Here is a 21,172-nt window from a genome sequence, read left to right as displayed (position 1 = left end):
CATGTGACTTAAAACTTTCTAAATTTTGTTGATCCAGTTTTCTTTGATATATAAGAACTAAACCCCATGTAAACATTAAATTGTAAAATGCAGCTAGTGCTAGAGAAGACAGAAGTAAGGTGTAAGGATTTGCAAATGTTAATGGAAGTGGAAAGGGAAGAATCCTATTGCCCTAGTATGCAAAATGATGAACGTGCAAAAAATGTCAGGTGGCTATAACCGTGGGAAGACTTGTAGGACTTTACCATTATTTTGCGCTAGACTAGAAGTTCTGAAGACCTGGTGTCTTCTGAAATACAGCAGCAAGCCTGTTCTGTACAGCGGGACAATCTCTGTTCCGTGTGTTAGCGTGGTTAACGCACTAGGAGTGTAGTATGGGGTGCAGATGAACTGAAAGAAATTAATAGAAGGGAAATGACGCCCAAGGTGAAATGGAAAGGACTATGAAGAAGGGTAAATGAATGCAGCTTCCATAGGCAACGATGAGAAGGCACGTTCTACCTTTTCTGACTTCTGCTATGGTAGTTAGCTCTCCATAGGTTCTGGTGGCAGTAGTCAGTAACTGGTATAAAGACAAATTCACTTTTATCTGTGTAAAATAAGATAGAGGAAGTAAAAAATAAGTCAGTACCAGTTGTAAACTGGTGTCATAGTCCTGCTGCTTAGAAAAGTGTTTAGAAGCTAGATGAATATCCGGTTCCGTTACAGTCTTTGCATCCTCTGAGGTAAGTTAGTTGCTGAGGTTATGTAGGTGATGTTTGTTCTCAAGTGCTGGCGTGCTGTGTTGAGTTCAAGGGCAGTGGGCATGCTGCATTCTTCTCTGCCTGATGGCAGTGACATGAACCATTTACTTTCTCTAAGATCACATTCTTGCAGTCAGTGTCAGTAAGTTTGTTCATTTGAGATGAAATTTGTTTTCTGTTCCTCTCCTGTACTTGAAATGCTCATCTACAAGAAAGGCAATTTAGTTTAGCCATCTAAACAGTTTAGTACTTGTGTGAAGTTCAGGTTTCATTACCTTTTTTGTTGTTGTGGAAGTGGCTATGTGGAGTCATTCTTGTGGCAGTAACTCGTTTGGCTGTCACTTTGAACCGTGTATGAGTAAGTATTTATGACTGAGATGTTTTTGTTTTGTATAATAATTCTGAGCTGGAAACATAATTTAGGCAGACCCCCTTCCAAGTTCTGGTGAAGGGGAGTTGCTATCATTTACACACCTGCGGAGACCGTGAATAGCACAGGAGGGCAGAGCTGCGCTCCTGCTGTTCTGTCTGCAGCCTGTATGGCCCCAAAACCTGGCTCTGCGGTGTGGGTCACGTTGCAGTGCTTGTGAGCAAACAATATTCAAACCCGAAGCCGATGTGAAGGTACAAGGTTGGGTCGCTCTTTGACTGCTTTGTGTCCTTTTAATCCCAACAGGGATAAATTGCTAAGAAATCCTCTGCAAATGAAACCTCAAGAAGACTTCATTTTCGTGCCCCCTGGGTTTTGTTGTGGGGAGAAGTGGTGTTAGAGCTGTCTAGTTGTTTACTGACTCTATTGAGAAACAGAGGGTGATTAAGTGATTTGCCCAAGTAGTGAGCCAATTTAATAAATCAAAAATAGATATAAGGAGCTTTGATTCTAACCTTTTTAACTGGTAGGCAGCTCTGTGTCTTAACTAAGGTGGATGTTGTCACCTGTGTAGAAATAATGAGTTTTAGTCCTGAATGTAATACTAAAACTTCTTGTTTGAATTAAAATTTTAATTATTTTGAGAAAAATGTTATTATATTGGTAGGAATAGGATGAAAATGGTACACTTTTTTCAGTGCTTATGATTAAGATTTGTTAATATGCAAGTTATAAACCACAGTCTGTCGGATTCTATAATAACTGGTGCCAAAGCATGAATGTAGGTGCCTTATTTTTTGGCTCGTGTGCTCTAGTCATAAAGTGGTCAGTCATTTGTGCCTGTGTCCTTAGAAGAACAGGTCCTCAATTAAAGGTGTTCAGGAACGTGTGGTAGCTTTAAGAAAAATCCAGTCTAGTCATAGTTAGCCTTTGGTTTTGCTGTACGTGTTTCTTGACCTGTAACATGGTGATGTGTGATTTGTGTAAAACTTCTGTTGAATACAGTTGGTTTCAGACATACCACTCTAGTTAAAAATGCTTTGCATGAAACTCCATGACGTAAGTAGTGTTTGCTGTATGAATCAGGAACCTTGGGGACCTAAATTTGGCTGTCAGCAAATCAGTGCAGAACTTTCAGTGGATATTGCTTTTAATTGTTATAGACTGTGTAATGTTGTGCCTGTCACCACAAACGTGGCAAAGAATAGATTGCTGGTGCAGCTTCTCTGCCAAAAGGGATATTATCATTACAAAAATATATTCCTTAAACCAAAATTGCTTTCTCTGTAGTTTAAACTTTATTAATAACATATATTAATGGATAAAAGGTAAGATTACACATAAAAAGTACATTTTAACTGACTTTATATATATATAAACTGACATATAGTGAGACTGACCATTTATATGTACATTTATATATGATTATATATGATTATTATGATTTTCTACACAGGTGGTGATGTCTCTCTATATGTCTAAAGCTGTCAGTGAAAACTGAGAGTTTAAAAGATCTATCTAGAACTGTAGCAATAATTTCTTGAGCCCACAGCAGTGTAGCTTCTCATGACTTTTATTTGCATAAAACAAATTACTTACATTCTTGTTTTCTGGCAATTCACTCCTCTTTATCTGTATGATAATTGCTTTAGCTTTGAGACTGATTTCAACAAGTGTGAATCTTGTAGGAATATTCTAATGTCAAATGATAGTCCATTGCATTAGCAACCAAAAGCCTCTATCATGCCTTGACCTTACTGCACAAACACCTCACAGAGAAAGTAATTTTTCTGCAGAGATGTGTTTTGGTTGAAGGGTAGACAAAGCCTCCTCTAGCTGTACAGTCTGGATTTTTCTGTATCTTTGTAATCTAAATCTGCTGTGAAGAGACTGATGGAGGGGAATCTAATTAATATCAATCTAATAATTAATTAACTAATAATATCAATCTAATTAATAAAGAAGCTCCTTTTCAGGTGATGTAGAGATTTGACCAAGGAAGCGAGCATGTTCTGGTACAGGAGAAGGGGCAGGTCTGCTCTCCCGAGAGCTAGAACAGTCTGGTGCAGTTCAGGTGATTCTCCTCTGGCATTTGCCTTGGGCAGATTTCTGTATCGGCCGTGTTCACGGGGTGTTTACTGTAGCGGGGGGGAAGTTCAAGGGAGTAGTCAACCCTGAAGTTACACCGCGGTGGAGAGGGACAGGTGTCAGCGTGTTCCGTATCCAGGTGAGCGTGTTTCCTCTGAGAGAAGCCGTAGACTTTTTCAGATGTTAAACCATGAGGGTAGGAGAGTTTCTACTCCAGACACTTTCAGTGGTGGAGTACTAACTCAGTCACCTAAAAACAATCCAAAGAGTGCTTCAAGGTTGGTATTGCCGGAATTTCCTATTTCTGTGAATCTTTCATCTGTAGCAGATGTGACGATCTTTGGTCTTTGCTTACCACAGTAAACCAGCTATTTTTCATGCTAGTTCAGTGTTGATTTCACACACTGTTCTTCGGGTTCCCCATTTAACTGCCAAGTACTATATTTGTGGTAGTGCTTCCTAGCCTATTCTACTTCAGTTTTCTTGATTAGTCTCCATATGTCTTAGGATAATAGTTCCACAATATTAATGTAGCATATGCAGTCCTCTTTATGCTGAATTATACTGCAACTTCCGAGTTATGAACTTCAGATGATGTAATTGGAAAAACTATTTTCTTTCTAGTTCTTTACAGACATAAAGATTCTGATGAATCGAAATAAATAGGGATGTAGCAGAAATCTTACTATGATACAGGACTGAGTTGATAATAAGAATTTATTTAGCTGTTATATGAAAATGTAGTTTTCTGTCCTTATACTTGTCTGCCAACTAAGACAAATTAAGCTCTAGTTTCTGTTCCTGTTCTAGGGATTCCTGATAAATTCAAAACCAGAAAATGCATGTGAGCCTATAGCCCCACCTCCGCTGAAAGACAACTCATCCGGTGCTTTTATTGTGTTAATTCGAAGGCTTGAGTGCAACTTTGATATCAAGGTAAGATTTTTTTAAAAATTATTTTTTCCTCTTAAAGAACGTGCTGGTGCTTCAGAAAAGTATCTATAGCTAACAGCAGGATAGATACTGATGTGATGGGAAGGGAGAGTTTTATTGTCTACAGGCAGATAAAGCAGTATTGTGATATGGTTTAGTTTAAGATACCTGTTTGTGAGCCAGCTTATATGGCAAATAAGGATGATGGATGCTGCAGTTTTACAATAAAAACATTCAGTAGCAGTATCAGCTTTTCTTGGCAGTTAGACTCTTTGCTGCTAGGGGTCACAGGGGAGATTAGGGAGTGGAGGTAACTTAAAAGCACCCAAAATCTGCAAGCCACTTCCCTGATTTGTTTTTGCTTTTAATAGCTGGATCATCTTCTTGTGGCTCACACTGAGAGCAATCTTGTGGCTCACACCCCATGAGCAATAGTAGTGTCACAGCTCGTTGGTGGGGAGAGGAGACAGTGCACTGCCGGGTAAAAACAGGCAGGAGTGGCAGGATGGGAATGATTTTAGACAGGTACAACAGCTAGATATTATGAAATATTTATATTAGAAAAATTTTGACCTGCAGCTGTAGTATTCTCTGTGTTAATTTAAAACCACAAAATTAGAATTATTTGTCTAGAATATATGGTTTTCTTGAAAATGACCCTGATATACGGGGCACCAAACAATGTCTTAAAGAAAAGAGGACTCTTCAATTTGTTGTTGACTTTCATGATCTACAAGGAGATCCAACCATATTTGCTGCTATGTGGTGGTGTGGTTAAACATGTAAATTCTACCCAGACTGTAGATGCCAGCTGTAGGAGCAGCCTCACTGCTCATGTTGTATCTACCTTCACATCAGACTCAGGAATGTCACGTATTTTGTACTGTGAATCCTGTCACCGTGTGTGTATGTGGCTTAGTGGGAAAAGGAAGGGCAGATGCTACTTGTCTTTTTCATGTTCTCTTTGCCTGTCTAGTTGCCCCTAAATTGATGGGACAGCGTTACTGCTGAAGACACTGTTACAGGACAGAATTTTTCTAGTGGAATACATTTTTAATCAGAAATACAGCAAATGCTTGTTTGCTGATAACAACTTGTTTTGTTGAAGAAGTCAGTATTATGACTTCTCAGCATTTTTACTCTGTTGCTAAACCAGAAAAATCACATCTCTCTTGCTGTTCACAGAATTCTGAGATTCTGAGAACCTTTGGAAAGCTGCTCAGCTAAGGGCAAGTGTTAAGCAAGGGGAAGACGTGCAGAATTGTTTTTCCACGTAGCTATCAACTTTGTAGGTGTGAGGTCTCGTATTTTAATTTTACATGTCTCGATTTGTCACACACAGTCAGTGAGTGTTCCTTGCAGAAAATGGAAGATTTGTGCATTACTATTGAGGGATTTCCATGGTCAGTTCTTTAAGGTTTAAGTCACACTAGCTCTGTATGTAAGCAGTTTTTGATTATGTTTTATTTCATGTAATACCCATGGAAAAGTGGATTCCCACACATTTCTTTAGTAGAAGGTGGAAAGTGGATCAGAAGTTCCAAGGCAGGCATGGGTATCTCTGTACTCGCTGGCCAGCGAATTCACTTTTACATTATGTGTTAATATTACTGCAATACTGAGTTATATAATTTCATACATGCTACAGCATTTTGCCCTGAAGTTTCTGCCAGGAAGTGGCATGTGCACTGAGATGTGAGTTAGATTACATATCGGCTAATTGTCTGACAGGATGCAGATTTTAACAAAGTGGAGTTTATCTGAAAGTCTTATCTCTCCTGTTTTACATTGAAATCTGCAAATACAGGTGCACAGCTGTTTCTTGGTATGAATCTTTACTAGGTCAGAAACCATCTCCTCTGCCCTTCCATCTCTCTTAGCATCTAGTGACTTCTTACAGGAAAATTTGTCACAGTAGGAGAAGGGTAAAGGCTGGAAGCAAGAGGAAGCAGTTTGGAGCCTTTTGGAATGTGTCTTCTCAGTTGTTGTAACAGATTTTTACTGCTGTTTGTGTTGGTGACCAGTGTAGAAAGGGACTTGTCAAGAGAAGGTGGTGCTGTGCTTTCAACTCCTGCTTGATTACAAAACTTCGTTCTCAAGCCTGCGTTTAGGGTCTGATCATCTGTGACTCTGAAAGACGTTGTTCGCATCATGTAGGAAGCACCTCATTTTCTGCCTACATAAAAGGCTTGTTTGGCAAAATAAGCATCATGTAAAATTGTGCTACATGTGGAAAAACTTATTAGAGTGGTCTGGGATTATATGTAGTTGAAGTAGATGGTACCTCGCTATATTAAAAATGCCTCTTCAGGCACAGAAACCAGCAAATACATCATTACACATTACATCATTTTATGTCTGCACTATGGATATTCTCTGTAGTGATGTAATACTAGCCAAACTCACAATCCTACATTTCTGTTTACATCTGAAACGGATTTTGGTTTTTTTAGTACTAGGATATCTCAAAGTGTCTGCATTTTTCCAATAACGTTGTTCTGCTGTTGGGGATATAGTTGTTAGAAATATGGGGAGAGAATCTGAGCTGGTGGCACACTCGGGCACGTAACTGAGGAAAGGGTTGGTTGCTGTTTTCTGGTAGTGGAAAGTTACTATGCAGTAAGAAATCCCTTCCTGAAGCTGTACCATCCTTCTTAGATATATCTTAAAAACAGGTCAGTGCTTCAGTTTTGGTGCTCAATTAATGTTTTTGTCTTTGAGGCCCTGGGTAGGAAGGGTGAAGTTGTAACTTCACAATATAATTGAATGGGCAGTTGCTTCTGCTTTTTGCAGCTCTGTGGTGTCCTGAAGCCTGTGCTCATTCGTGGCAGCATGTGCAGAAGGTGCCTGGCTGCGACTGTGTTCATGTGACTCTTCACCTGAGTGACCCCTGTGTCAGTCAAATGTCTTGTAGGCATATTTATGTGTGGCTTTACACGAACACCATCATTTTGTAATCCAATAATTAAACAAAGGGCCTATGTTATAAGTAAGTGCAAAAGTGTGTAGGGAACTAAAACATTTCCTTAAGTAATATAAATTATTTATTACCTGTCCTGGAGGACATATTTCAATGTCTAATGGCCAGTTAAGAAACACCTATTCAGGACATGATGTTAAAGAAATAAAACAAGAAACAGAAAACCCAAATACTAGATAGAAAATGTCACTAATAACTGTAGCACATTTCTGTGGATATGAAGATTAAGAACCTGTGTTAACTAGGGAGCTTTAAAGCTCAGATCCCTCCATGAACTTTTGTATTCTTCATTACTGTTTCTCTCTTGAGAAATGCAGAGTGTGCATATGTATATATACATATATATTTTCCCTTTCCTGAGTCTGAGGGTAGAGATCTTGAAAAAGAGCACCAGAGTTTTCCCCTGGGTTTTTCAGATAGTAGTCTGCTGTAAACGAGAGCTGGTGGTGCTGTGTTGGTGGCTTGGTGTAGGACAGGGTTCCGTAAGATTTGTTAGTGTGTATGTTTGTGCTCATGGTGCTGTAGTTGGTGTTTGTTGACTGATTAATAAAGCTGTTGCGATGCTGTAATATCCAAAATGCTGCTACTGTTTTCCAGTTTCAAAGGTATTCAAAGCTGTGATCTTTTGTTCAGTAGTACTTAATGGTTGGTTGTTTGCCTGTTACGTAAATATGTATTTGCATTACAGTCTCCTTAAATAAACGCATCTAAGTGGAAATAAAAGCTGTCACTGTGTCCCATGCTAGCTCAGTTCAGAGCAAGTCTGTCCAGCTGTAGTCAAGCTTATTGTGTAGTTTTGAACAGGAGTTGAACACAGGGTGAAACCCGAATGTTCCTCAAGGTTCTCTAGTGTTTTTTGCATCTTGTGATGAGTTTCTATGCTGTTGTGGATGCATTAGAAGCAATATCTAAGATGAATAGTTGTAAGTTAGTTACGTTTGTGTTGGGGATAGTCACTGCAGCAAATGCCATTTACATGGACCTTAGGCTTCCCTTGTAGTGACAAAAAAGCCAGTATATATCAAAAGTGTAACTGGTACAAAATATAGTTTTGTACCCATATTTATAATTTTGTACTTTTCCATGTGAAAGCTTCTGATACTCGGGCTGTCAAGTAAGGCATTTCCACATCTCAAGGCACAGAAAAGATACTTGTGTGACTTCGTGAGCTATCAAGTGGTAATTTCTAGTTTACTGAAGTAAATCAGTGCCTTTGTTTTCAATTATGATTAAATATTATCTTTATCTACCCATAGAAAGTGTTTAATCTTGTTTTTAATATATATAAAAACTGTCTGTCTGCAGATAATATTAAATTATTTTTCCAGAAAAATAACGTAATTACATAAGACTAATTATATTATTTTATTTTGAAAGGTGGCACTTGTTTTATATGTGCAGACAATCATAGAATCACAGAACGATTTGGGTGGGAAGGGATCTCAAAGCCCATCCAGTCCCACCCCCTGCCCCAGGCAGGGCCACCTTCCACTAGCCCAGGTTGCCCAAAGCCCCGTCCAACCTGGCCTTGAACCCTTCCAGGGAGGGGGCAGCCACAGCTTCTCTGGGCAACCTGTGCCAGGGCCTCACCCCTCTCACAGGGGAGAATTTCTTCCTTAGATCTCATCTAAATCTCCCCTCTGTCAGTTTAAAACCGTTACTCCTCATCATATCACTACACCCCTGACCAAGAGTCCCTCCCCCCTTTCCTGTAGCCCCTTTCAGTCCTGGGAGGCCGCTCTAAGGTCTCCCCGGAGCCTTCTCTTCTCCAGCTGAACCCCCCCAACTCTCTCAGCCTGTCCTCACAGGGGAGGTGCTCCAGCCCCCCAAGCATCTTGGTGGCCTCCTCTGGATGCACTAATGATGTTGCTCTAATATCTATAACTTCCTGAAAGTGTACCTTGTCTTAGGACAGACAGGTTACTGTATTTTGAAGCAGTAGTCTTTCTAATAAGTATTTTGTATGGTTTGCAGGTTTTAAATGCACAGAGAGCTGGATACAAGGCAGCTATAGTTCACAATGTTGATTCTGATGACCTCATAAGCATGGGATCCAACGACAGTAAGTACAGGTATCACTTCTTCTCTCCTGTTTGAAAATCATTTCACCCATTAGAGTGTATAGTATTAAAATCAGGATAAAGTATTATGATGAACTTTCTCTTAAAAAATAAAATCAAAGCAAAACCCAAAAACCCAAAGCAACTCCCCCCAAAAAATCCCAAAACTATCACCACCACCAAAAACCCCCAGAAAAAAACCACCCCAACCAGAAATCCTCCTGCTTTTAATGTTTTAAAATGGGAGATGTTTATATAAGAACATAGATGTATATTTGTGTATTATTTGTGGCTTTAAGTTTGTACGTTCTCTGAGTATTTCTTCTGTTTTTCCTTTAAATTTTAGTTCAACTGTTTTGGGTTAAATGGTTAAATTTATAAGATAGATACATAAGATTATAAGATATATGACTGATGTGGAAAATAGCTGATGTGTTGTTAATTAAGTAGAAATATAGGAAAAGTGAAAAACTACTCTTGGAAATCAAACTTTAAAATATGACTTTTTAGTGTTAGTGCCTGCATTTTGTCACATTGCTGTGTACATTTTTCTGTTCCTTTGGACAAGTGGATTCTAATTTCATATGAATACATATTACATGTACATATTTTCAGTTTTTCAGTTGGAAAAAGACTGTTTAGAGACCAGTGTGCCATTTTCTGATTGATTCTGATGCTAGCTGTTCGGATTTTAACCTTTCATGGGGTGAATATGTTCAGAACCTCTTGTAATCTAGTCAAAATCATGGTTTTTGTTTCATGGTATGTGTTTTTTGTCTATAGTGCTGTTATGACTTCGTGGCATTTCTTTATTTTGTCCAGTTTTTGAGCTTGCTCAGTATGGAAAAAGAACCTAAATGAGAACAAAAAAAGTCTTTCCAAATGGAAATACCATTGAGTAAACTAGGAAATGAACTTCCAGCAAATGAAGTGGCAGCTGAGTAGCCCAGAAAGCTATGTGAAAGTGGTTTTAATGAATTCCCAACCCATGTGAATCTTATTTTCAGGTTTCACTGAGAAATCAAAATGCAGAACAAGTTCACAACAAATGCAGGCTCGGGTAGCGCAAGGTGACATTAAGCCATGTATGCTTTGGCCTAGGGGAACCGGGATGCTTTGATACTGGCTAAATCAAGATACTTTGACCCTTACATGGGAAGCATAAGTCAGAGGTGCAAATCAGTATAAAGTGAAACTGAGGAGAAGGTTTTCTAGAAAATGGACTTTGTCTTTCAATAACTTTTTCATTTGTGCTGCATTTTTTGAGCTTGTTATTGCTTTCACTAGCAAGCAGAAAAGGGGGAGACAGTTCCGTCCAGTTTCTTGAGACTGAAATAAAGGTGTGGGATTTGTTCATTCTCTTCCTTTTTCTTTTTGACCTTTTCTAGCCACAGCTGTTTCCAGTGCATTCATTTATGTTTAGGGTGAAAAGGAGGGAAGAAAGATTTATTAAATTTACAGTACCAGATCACAAAATCATATAAATTGCCAGAAATTCTGGAATCAATGGAGCTGTGTGACTTTATCAAGTCTCTGTGTAAGAATGATGTTCTGGTTAAGCTAACTCTGATGATGCATCCTTTTTTGTCAAAATAGATTGGTTTTATGCTCCCTTTAAATATTCCATTAAGAATTTTTATTTCTCTACCTGCAATGAAGTCCCTAAATATTTGGTAGGAAAACCAATACCGCTTCTTATATGACGTAAAGATTCAGCATGCATGCGTGTCAGTCTGTATGTCATTACATTACAGTATGTCTTCATGTTCTGATGGTCTCATAATGTTCAAGTCTTATGTCTTAAGAGTGCCCATAGAGTGTTCACATAATAACAGTTTTATTTTCCTGCTTTTTTTGTACAGTTGAGGTTTTAAAGAAGATTGACATTCCTTCTGTCTTTATTGGTGAGACATCAGCTAATTCTCTTAAAGAAGAATTTACTTATGAGAAGGGGTGAGTTACCTCACATGCAGCTGTGTTATTGCTTGCATTAAGTCATTGCCTCTTTTTAATATTTATGGATTTAAAATAGGATGTTGTGATGACAGAGGCTATAGGTATTCCAGGTGAAACCTTGTGCCTGAGAGCAATGGGCAGAAAGCATTTTAAAAATGAATACAAATTGCTTTTCTGCAAGAGGGTTACCATATATTTATTAAACGTTACTCCTTGCATGTTCATATAGCATCAGACATATGAGTTTAGCTAATGATCTGGGAATCACAGAAATATTTGTGAGAGTATGTGTGTTTCAGATCTAAGGGTGTGGTTTTTTTACAATATATGTCAGTTCCCATTGAAATTGGGTCCTGGTCTTTAAAAAAAAAAAAAAATCATCCTTTAGTTCTAGAACAAGTCTGAGAACTTCCTATGCTAGGTGAATCAGCAGGATGCATTTAAGATGTTTCTAACAAGGTACATGATTAGGTTTGCACTGCTTCTGTGCTGCCTGTAAGTTTAAAACTTTAAAAAGAAAACCATTGTGAGAACAAGATGGTTAAAATGCGTACCTTGAATAGGATGGAAAAGGAGGTGTATTTCCTGTTATTCATCTAATGATCTTGTTTCTTCAGGTCTCTCTAATGTCCTTTCACTAAATTAATCAGAACTAGACTGTGTCATTCTTAAGTAGATACCTTGCTGATGAAACTACTTTATGTCAAGTGTGGCTCCACATGAGTAGTGGTTGTAGAACTACTAACACCTTTATAGGTTGTACCTTCTCTGGTGCTTCTGACTGCTTGTGCCAACAGAATAATAATGGGATTCTACTTCCTTAAGTATCAGTAAATACTAATATTCAGATATGTAGTTGCCAGCATCCGTACCAGGTTCCCTAGGAAGATTTATTGCCTCCCCAGAGGACAAAGGGTGCAGCCTGTCATGCTTCATGATTTGAAACTAAACCTCCTGTATAAGCCCAAATGCTTCAGTAAATGATGATTTCACAGTATCTTTTGATGGTCATGTTATATGTTTCTCATTCTGCTACCAAAGCACCTATGAGGTTGTTTTCCTGGTTGCTTTAGATTTGTTGATGACTGAAGTCAGTAAGTAGTTTAACGCCTAAAATGTTCTAAGAAACATTGTTTTATCTTTTTATTTAATTGGCTTTACATTATGTAGATAACACCTGAATTTTCTATGTTGTTGTGCACATAGGTATTCCTTTTAGTGTGTCTAGTGATAGCCTTTTAGTGTGTCTAGTGATAGCCTTTTATTTTAATGTTTTTTTCATTGTATTTATCTTTAATTCATTGGTCATTAAATTCTAACCTATTCAGCAAGCGTTATCTTTTTGTCCTCACAGTGGCCATGTTGTGTTAATCCCAGAGTTCAGTCTTCCTTTGGAGTATTACTTAATCCCTTTTCTAATAATAGTGGGGATCTGTCTTATTCTCATCGTCATATTTATGGTAAGTTCCTTCTTTTAATAACCTTTTTTCTTTCAGACATGATCACAGAACCGTCACTTACTGAAGTGACATGAAGGCGTACAGTAACGGAGCAGTGGAAGCCTTGTGTACTGTACACACCTGCACCATGCTTACCTGTAATCCCTTATTTTCTCAGTACAATAAACAGGTGCAGAGTTTTGGCAAAGGGATGTCAGGAGCCCTCAGGATTTCTACCTGGCATATAACTACTTCCAGAGAATTGTCCTCACTGCTACCCTTCCGCTGCACAAACGCTTTTTTTTCTCCATAAAGGATGACACTGAGAGTATGTCCCACCTCACCAAACTCATACTGCTTAATTAATGTTAGTCCCACTGTTCCACAGTGAGGTCTTGCCAGTTTTTACTGCAGGTACAGTAATCGGTCAGCAAGCTCAGAACCTCTTACAGTAGATAGCATATCATGACTAGGAATGACTATATCAATTCCTAATCATTGATATAATGACTTCAGTGCTGTCATCTTCAAGTCAAGAAGTGAACTAAGCTACAGGCTAATTTGCACCAATTGCTTCACCAAGGAGTTAGAGTTACGTAACAAACACAAGACTAAGCCCTCTGAAAGGCCACCTCTCCTTGGAACTGCAGATGCTTCCCTCACTATGAAAACAGCAGTTTTCTGCATCAAAAGTGGTGTTCCAAATGTTATAGGAGTGAGCTAAAAAATTTGTAAAGTGTTGGTCTTTAGGGCATAAGTGAGTTCTTTTAGCAGAAACCATAGGATCACAGAATGGTTTGGATCAGAAGGGACCTTTAAAAATCATCTCGTCCACCCCGTCTGCCCCCTGCCATCAACAGGGATGTCGTTCACTGGATCAGGTTGCCCAAAGCCCCATCCAACCTGGCCTTGAACCCTTCCAGTGATGAGGCACCCACAGCTTCTCTGGGCAACCTGTGCTGGAGTGTCACCACCCACATCATAAAAACTTTCTTCATTATATCCAACCTAAACATACCGTCTTTCAGAGATACTGATTTTTTTAAATTTCCCTTTTAAGAGCTGGATCTTTTTGTGTCAGCATGCTGATACTCTGAATTACACAATTTTTTACTTAATGTGTGAATTTGAGAGTTCCAGATTCCAGATAAAGTATATAGGCAAGAACCATCTGTACAATCCAAAAGGAATAAACAGATGCGAGTTAGGATTAGCTATGAGAGGGGGAAATAAACATTTGGTGAGGAAAATTTCGGGCATTTAAACTCATCTCCAATTTCCTTGCTTATGCACTGTGAGGAAATGTCAAAAAGGGCATGTCTGTAAATTATGATTAAGAATTTATTTTTCCAGATATGTCCCACTTACAAAAGCAAAGGCTTCGAGACCTGAATTTCTCTTCTGTTAGTGTCAGTAGGTAGTCAAGTGCTAAAATGAATGGTTCTTCCCATGTCTTGAAATCATGTTGTAGAGGAAAACCAGACAGGAACCAGGAAAAAGTTATATTGTATGTCTGCAAGTCAGGGTTACCTATACTATGTATTTGGGACAGATGTTTGGAGGGTTTTGAAAAAAGGTTATATGATGCTGGAAATGCCAGAATCCATCTACACAGCTCATGTGAGAGGAAAAAAGGGGAGAGGTGTTTGAAAGTGTTTTTCCAGAGTGTAGTACAGGTTCAGAGGGGCAGGAGGATAAAATCGGGCTCCCTAGTGATAAGCTCTGGGGCTCACTCCGGGCTCAAGCATCCCTGGCGTAAGTGAGACTCAGTGGGAAGAGTCCTGTGATGGGTGCTGGGATGGGCGAGGGGTAGCAAGTGCCGTCTGTAAAGGAGGCTCGGGCTGAGCAGGAGATGGCTGGCAGCCTCTGCATAAGGATTAGAGGAAAAGCTAGTAAAGTGGATGTTGTGGTATTTTTTTTTTTTTGGCCCTGGGACCCCCAGAGCCCTGGGTTGGCCGAGTGCAACTCGGGGGGTGATGAGCTCCCAGTTGACTTTGAACTTGTATGGGATTTGCTGCTGCAGCTGAATGCACATAAGTCTGTGGGGCCCCATGGGGTTCATCCCAGGGTACTGAGAGACTTGGATGATGTTGTTGTGAGACCTCTCTCAGTTATTTGTCAACAATCTCGGGAATTTGGAGAGGTCCCAGTTGACTCAAACCTAGCAAATGTTATTTGCCCTGTTTTCAAGAAGATGAAAAAGGAAGACACTGGTAATTATAGGCCTGTCAGTCTCATTTCATTGCCTGATAAAACCATGGAGAAAATTATTCTGGGAGTTGTTGAAAAAGACTTCAAAGACAGTGTGGTCATCAGCCAAAGCTAACGTGGGTTCATGAAGGGAAAGTCAGTCCTTACTAACTTAATACCCTTTTATAACAAGATTACCACATAGTGTCCAAAGGGAAGGTGGTGAATATGTGGGGTTATGGGGTTTTTGCTTTGTTTTTTAGCAAGATTTTTGATACTGTCTTTTACAGTATCCTTCTGAACAAAATGTCCACCATAAAGCTAGACATGTATACAATATGATGGGTGAACAGTTGGCTGAAGGGTCAGGCCAAAGAGTTGTAGTAAATGGGGTAACATCTGGCTGGCAACCAGTCATTAGTGGTGTTCATCAGGGTTCAGCTTCATGGCCAGTTCTTTTCAATGTTCCTATCAACGACCTGGACACTGGAGTTGAGTGCACACTAAGTTTGCCAACAATACTAAATCAGGAGATGTTGATTCCCTTGAGTGTAGAGACCTTAACAGAAAGATCTTGATAGATTAGAGCATTGGACAATTAATTGGTGCAGTGAACTTGACCCCAGGGAGGTTCCGGGTTGAATTTGGTCCTCATTTGTGGTGTTGGCCCTGCTTCTTTCAGGAAATCTTGTTTTTAACTGAGATGAATGTGAGACTCTGATTGTTACTAAGTGTCTGAATTACAGCAGAAAAACTTCAGTTTATGCATACAGCTCATTGTTGAGCTGGAGTAAAAAAAGTCTGAATGAACAGTTCAGATCGAAACATGCTTAAAAAGTGAAGCCAGGTGTGACACAGAAGGATATATAAATTTTATTTGGCCAAAACCAATTACAGTTTCAAATGACCCTAGTAATATTTGTCTGTAATAATAGAGAGATTCATACTTTAAAAAAAAAAAAAATCTGTTGTGAAGTATATCAGTGCCTTTCAAGGGATTCTTAAATGAGAGCTATTAATGCTGTTTATAATACTAATACTTTCTCAGTGTTTGCCTTATCCACAGTGTAGGTAGGTGCAGAACACTGCAAATTTCAAAAGACTTTTTAGTGTGTATACTTGGTTAAGGTCATTTTTTGTTTGTTGTCATATTTGAAAAAGAATGTCATACCACAGATGCTAGAATTAGAAACTGAGTAGAAATAGCATTAGGGACTATTAAGAAGATGAAAACAGAATCTTTAGTACAGTTGAAGGCAGCAAGAAACAACAGCTTGAAGTAACCCCTTTACTCCTCCCCAAACTACATCTAGATACTGTGAAAACAGTTCTGCTAAATATGGGAATAATCCTCTGAAAGAGCTGTAGTAACCTAAAACTGTAAGCAAAACTAGTCAAACTTAAGGAATTGTGTTTTGCTCTGAAATGTGCCGTTCCACTGTACACAGGCCTTGGTAGAGGATTGCTGCAATGGCCATTTTTTATGTAGTATAGACATAATTTTTTTTTTCTCTTTCCTTTCCAAAAAAATCTTGTGCGTTTTCAGTTTCAAGTGTTGTGGTTATTGAGAACATACTTTAGGCTTTTCTGGCTTCATCCTCGAGTCCAGGCAAGGGAAGAGGTGATTCAGTTTGAGCAGGGGTTCCCTTTTGACTAACTTACTGTGAAGACTTGTAAATCAAAACTTTTATTGTTTTAACTTACTGTTCATGTTGTCTTACTTATGTGTGTTTCCAGATCACAAAATTCGTTCAAGACAGACACAGAGCAAGAAGGAATCGGCTTAGGAAGGATCAGCTTAAGAAACTTCCTGTACATAAATTTAAGAAAGGCAAGTGGATCATTCTTTCTCTGATTAGACCCCATTGTTTTTAACACTCAAAAACCCTCTAAATTGAGGGACTATGTGTAGTTTTGGAAACAATTTTGAATACACTTGAAATAGAGTTTGGAGTGAGAGCACACAAAAAGTTTGACTTGACCCTGTTCTCACTGAAATAGAGGAGTTCTGACATTTCTTTAATGGATGCAGAGCAGACACCATATGCAGACTGTGGTTGAGAAATAAAATGTTGCTTAATATACCACAAACTCAGTATAGAAATTCCACAAAGCTTCCTTGTTGTGCTCTCATTAACACTGACCGCAGCAGTCAGTCACTGTGATCTATTATTTCCATTATTTGGACCCCTCCAGAGTACTGCGTCCAGCTCTGGAGCCCTCAGTGCATGAAGGATGTGGACCTGCTCGAGTGGGGCCAGAGGAGACCACGAAGATGCTCGGGAGGCTGGAGCACCCCCCTGTGAGGACAGGCTGAGAGAGTTGGGGGGGTTCAGCTGGAGAAGAGAAGGCTCCGGGGAGACCTTAGAGCGGCCTCCCAGGACTGAAAGGGGCTACAGGAAAGGGGGGAGGGACTCTTGATCAGGGGAGTAGGGATAGGACGAGGGGGAACGGTTTTAAACTGACAGAGGGGAGATTTAGATGAGATCTAAGGAAGAAATTCTCCCCTGTGAGGGGGGTGAGGCCCTGGCACAGGTTGCCCAGAGAAGCTGTGGCTGCCCCCTCCCTGGAAGGGTTCAAGGCCAGGTTGGACGGGGCTTTGGGCAACCTGGGCTAGTGGAAGGTGGCCCTGCCTGGGGCAGGAGGGGGCACTGGATGGGCTTTGAGATCCCTTCCAACCCAAACCATTCTATGATTATCTGTCCGGAAACTGATAAATATTAGTGGCGCGCCATTGTAGAGTCTATAAAAACAAAACTATTTAGTGGGTATAATTTATCTGGTTCTCCAGAGGAGTGGTCCTTTTGTTCAATCGCAACACTTCTGTGAGGGCAGGAGCAATTCAAATTTAATGCCAGATTACTTGCTGTTGTGATTCTTTGTGGTGATTAATTTTATGCAAGGTCCAATGACAAGATGAGAAGTAAAGCTGTAGTAAGTTACTTTATTCAATGAAATAGAAAAGCTGCCTTAAGTCCTTCTCTGTTGTAGTTTACTCCCTAAAAGTAGGAAGAAAATATGCTACTTTTCTTCATTTTGTTTTTGAAATGTGTTACCATTTTACCATCTGATCGGTCATTCATACAAGCTATTGTAAGGTATGAGAAGAAAACGTGGGAGAAGTACTTAATCGAAACGGTTGATTACTGCATGACACGTGTCAACAGAGAACGTGTTTGCCAAGGCACAAAGACTGTGTTAGGAGATATGGCTGGGTTCAAGGATAGAACCACTTACTGTTCTTTGCCCTTCGTAAAGCCAACCTGCATTATTGATGATATTGTTCTCACTTTGTGCAAAGCAGATGTTCAATTTAAGCAGATAAAGTATTTGTGCGATGTTAGTCAGCCTCACAGGAAAAAAGAAAAGGTGTTTTCTTCTGCAGGGTTGCTTCAACCTTGCTATAATGAGCTATTGCTGTAGATTTAAAATTGACTCTAAAAAATAATCTTAAGCCAATAAAGCTAATATTAATTTTGATTTATTGATTCCCTATGAAATCTAATTAGAATAAAAATACAAAGTAAATTACGTTGTACTTTAAAGAGAAATTTACAAGGGAAAAGATGCTTCAAGAAAGTCAGTTAATGTCTTTTTCAGTTAATTGTGTGCGTCTCTAATAACTGTCTCAGAATTATGTGACTAAGTAGCCAGTGTATGAAAATAATCTTATTGCTGTTTTCCTCATTCTCCTTCCTCTTTGCTTTTGCTGAATCTTACACAATATGAACTGTTTGGAGCTCAGTCACTCATTGTAAAGCAAACCTGGCTGTAAACATCCAGGTATTCAGTGGCTTATGAAAAACACCACAAAAACCCTATTTTTTCAACTAGGATTTCAGTGTCTTTAAGCAAATGATCACTTTGGTTCTACTGCTATGAAATTAATCCCTTACATTACTTTAAGTACTTCTACTAAAAGGTCAAAATTTGACCCAGTACTTGCAGTATGTTACTTTCAGCAATTACAATAAAAATGTATTGCTTTGTGCTTCTTTGTGAAAGATAGGATTTCTCAAGGCATTATTGTGAAACCATTCACTGCAGTCGTCTTGATGATATATCCATTACCTTTTGCTTTGGAGGGATACGTGAAAGTAACTCATGGGCTATAATCCTGGTTTTAGGAATGCTGGATTTTCTGCTGTCTCAAGTGTATTCTTAAAAATCTGTTTGTATTGGAACATTGAAATGTTGGTCAAATACTGAAGCTAAGACGCTGTAGATACTGGTTCTTCTTTCTTGCACTGCTTTTGGTGTCATGAATCACTGCCTAATAAATGGTTTCATTGTACTGCAAAAGGTTTTTTAAGGGAAAGCTGGCTTTAGTGGATTTCTGGAATTTAATAGGCTGATAGGCAAATGATGATGCAATGAAGGTGATTGTTCTGTAGGGGTAATTGCACTCTAACATACCTAAAGAATTGTTAACACAGAAAATACATGAATCATCTTGAAATAGGATTTGAGTCAAATACCACTGTAATGCATGGGAACTTCTTGCTAATTTCAGTAGGCTTTAGATCAGGCACTCAGCATTTCTGAAATGAGTAGAGAATGCAGTAACAAAGGATGTGGCATTGACTGTCTCTGCAAGCCTTGCCTTTGAATGGTTCCACAGAAAGCAGCATCTGCTATATCAAAATCTGTTTTCTACACTGAAACAGAGTTTTGGGGCAGTTGTTGTGTTGTGGTTCCTTACAAAATGGGTTACATTTTGGTCATAGAGAAGTCAGTGGGAGTTGATATCTTTTGTATGATGTCTTTATGACAGAAGTGAACACACCAAAAAAGACAAATCCATTTAATGTGCCTGTAATTTGATCATTAGCAAACTGGAATAATCTGAAGAATGATAGCTTAGAAAAAATACAGGTTAGAAATTTTGTGAATTGGTACATATTGTAGAATTTATTTTCAGAAATATTTAATATTATTTCCATGCCAGCTTAACTTTACACTAAAATGGAATCTAGGCCAAGAATGAAAAGATTTTTAGATCTTAACTGCAATGATGTTACAGTATAAGGTCTCACTCCTTAAAAAAGAAAATATCATAAAGATAGAGATGTGTGGGCATATTATTAATAAAAATGAACGAAGTAATTTTTTTCTACATTGTGTAGAAATTAGGTTCCTAAATGAGTGGTTAGATACCTGGTGAAGAATGCAGAATTTGGGAGTTGCTACATCCACAAGACTGGAGCTGCTTGGTTGGGTGTTGAACTACGGAAGAGCTGAACTTCAGACAGTCAGCTTTGAAATGTTTTATCTACACGTGGAATATAGCTCTGACATGTGATAAATAATAAGCTGTAAGAGTATGTGTCATTTTAAGCAAATACGTATTTTTGAAGTATTGTGTATATCTTTATACGCCAGTTGATACTTATGATTGAACGATAGTGGGAAACAGATGTATCTCAATGCCTTTTAAAATAATCTGCTCCAGAGTAAGTACAGTTCTGCAGGTTACCACGTATTTCTAAATTGACTCTTTTTCCCTGCAAATGGGTTTATAACTGATGTAGTTACTGTTCATTACAGAGCCATCTGCTTGACTGCACAGCACAGTTATGGTCTAATAGAGAAAGCAAGTCCTAAGGTCTAACAAAGTCTTTAATGACACAGTTTTATTTTTGTGTTTTTCATTGTTCACAAGTACACATATATGTGGATGGGTAAATCTGTGTTTCTGAAAAATCTTTTTTTTATTTGTATGTGCCAAGTAGTTAGAAGATAATTTTGCTTACTAAACACTTTTCATGCACAATTTAAGCAAGATACTTTATTTTGCAGCAGTTTCCATACTTCCTTCTTTCCCCACTTTTTGGTGGTTCTGAGCCAGCTTCTAAGATACAGTAATGGGTATTTGAGAAAAGGATGCCTGCAAATGTCCCTTTTAAACAGGAAATCTTGTGTTCTTTGGGGGGTGTGTAGTCATGGAGGTTAAGCTGAGGTGGAGGCCAGGCTGCAGGCCTGGCAGAGCCATCCTACAGCTCCCAGCGCTGAGGGGGGCCGGCGCTGGGGGTCCTTCTGCTGCAGGACCTTGCCTCCCCTCCCCGGCCCCAGCAAGGAGTCTGGGCAATAGTGATAATTAGCTCCCATGGAATAGTGTTAATTAGCTCCTGGGGTGACCTGTTGAAGTGCAGCAGCTGGACTGAGCTTGGGGGAGCTGCTGGGTGCGGCGCCGTGGCCGGGCTGGGGATGGTTGCAGGTCCCGGTGCAGGGGGATAACGAGACCGGAGAAATACCTTTGCAGTGAGACATAGGCTGTTGGGTAGATCTGTGGCCTCCGTGTTTGAGAACTTCAGCATCGGCCTTACTGAGAACTTGATCTGTATTTACCTGCCTAGAAATGGGTGTGATGCTTTACCATGGCGTCGTTTTCTCCTGATGGTGCTGCTGTTGGT

At 39.2% G+C, this 21,172-nt stretch overlaps 1 protein-coding gene and 1 long non-coding RNA gene across 3 annotated transcripts in view; both read left to right on the top strand.

Moving 5' to 3' along the window:
* Nucleotides 1-21,172, top strand: part of RNF13 (ring finger protein 13) — a 41,103-nt gene that overhangs the window by 10,352 nt on the left and 9,579 nt on the right. For both annotated transcript variants that reach the window (XM_074834462.1, XM_074834464.1), the window contains exons 4-8: nucleotides 4,012-4,137; nucleotides 9,089-9,176; nucleotides 11,037-11,127; nucleotides 12,485-12,590; nucleotides 16,497-16,590. In XM_074834462.1, coding sequence (XP_074690563.1) covers nucleotides 4,012-4,137; nucleotides 9,089-9,176; nucleotides 11,037-11,127; nucleotides 12,485-12,590; nucleotides 16,497-16,590 — 505 coding nt within the window. The remainder of the gene's footprint in view (nucleotides 1-4,011; nucleotides 4,138-9,088; nucleotides 9,177-11,036; nucleotides 11,128-12,484; nucleotides 12,591-16,496; nucleotides 16,591-21,172) is intronic.
* Nucleotides 16,597-20,560, top strand: LOC141927302 (uncharacterized). The gene is made up of 2 exons (XR_012624354.1): nucleotides 16,597-19,663; nucleotides 19,708-20,560. It is a non-coding gene; the product is annotated as an uncharacterized LOC141927302 (long non-coding RNA).

Source organism: Strix aluco, chromosome 9, assembly GCF_031877795.1.
Source record: "Strix aluco isolate bStrAlu1 chromosome 9, bStrAlu1.hap1, whole genome shotgun sequence".
NCBI lineage: Eukaryota > Metazoa > Chordata > Aves > Strigiformes > Strigidae > Strix > Strix aluco.
The sequence above is the reverse complement of the archived record's forward strand: the minus strand, read 5'-3'. Positions and strand labels throughout refer to the sequence as shown.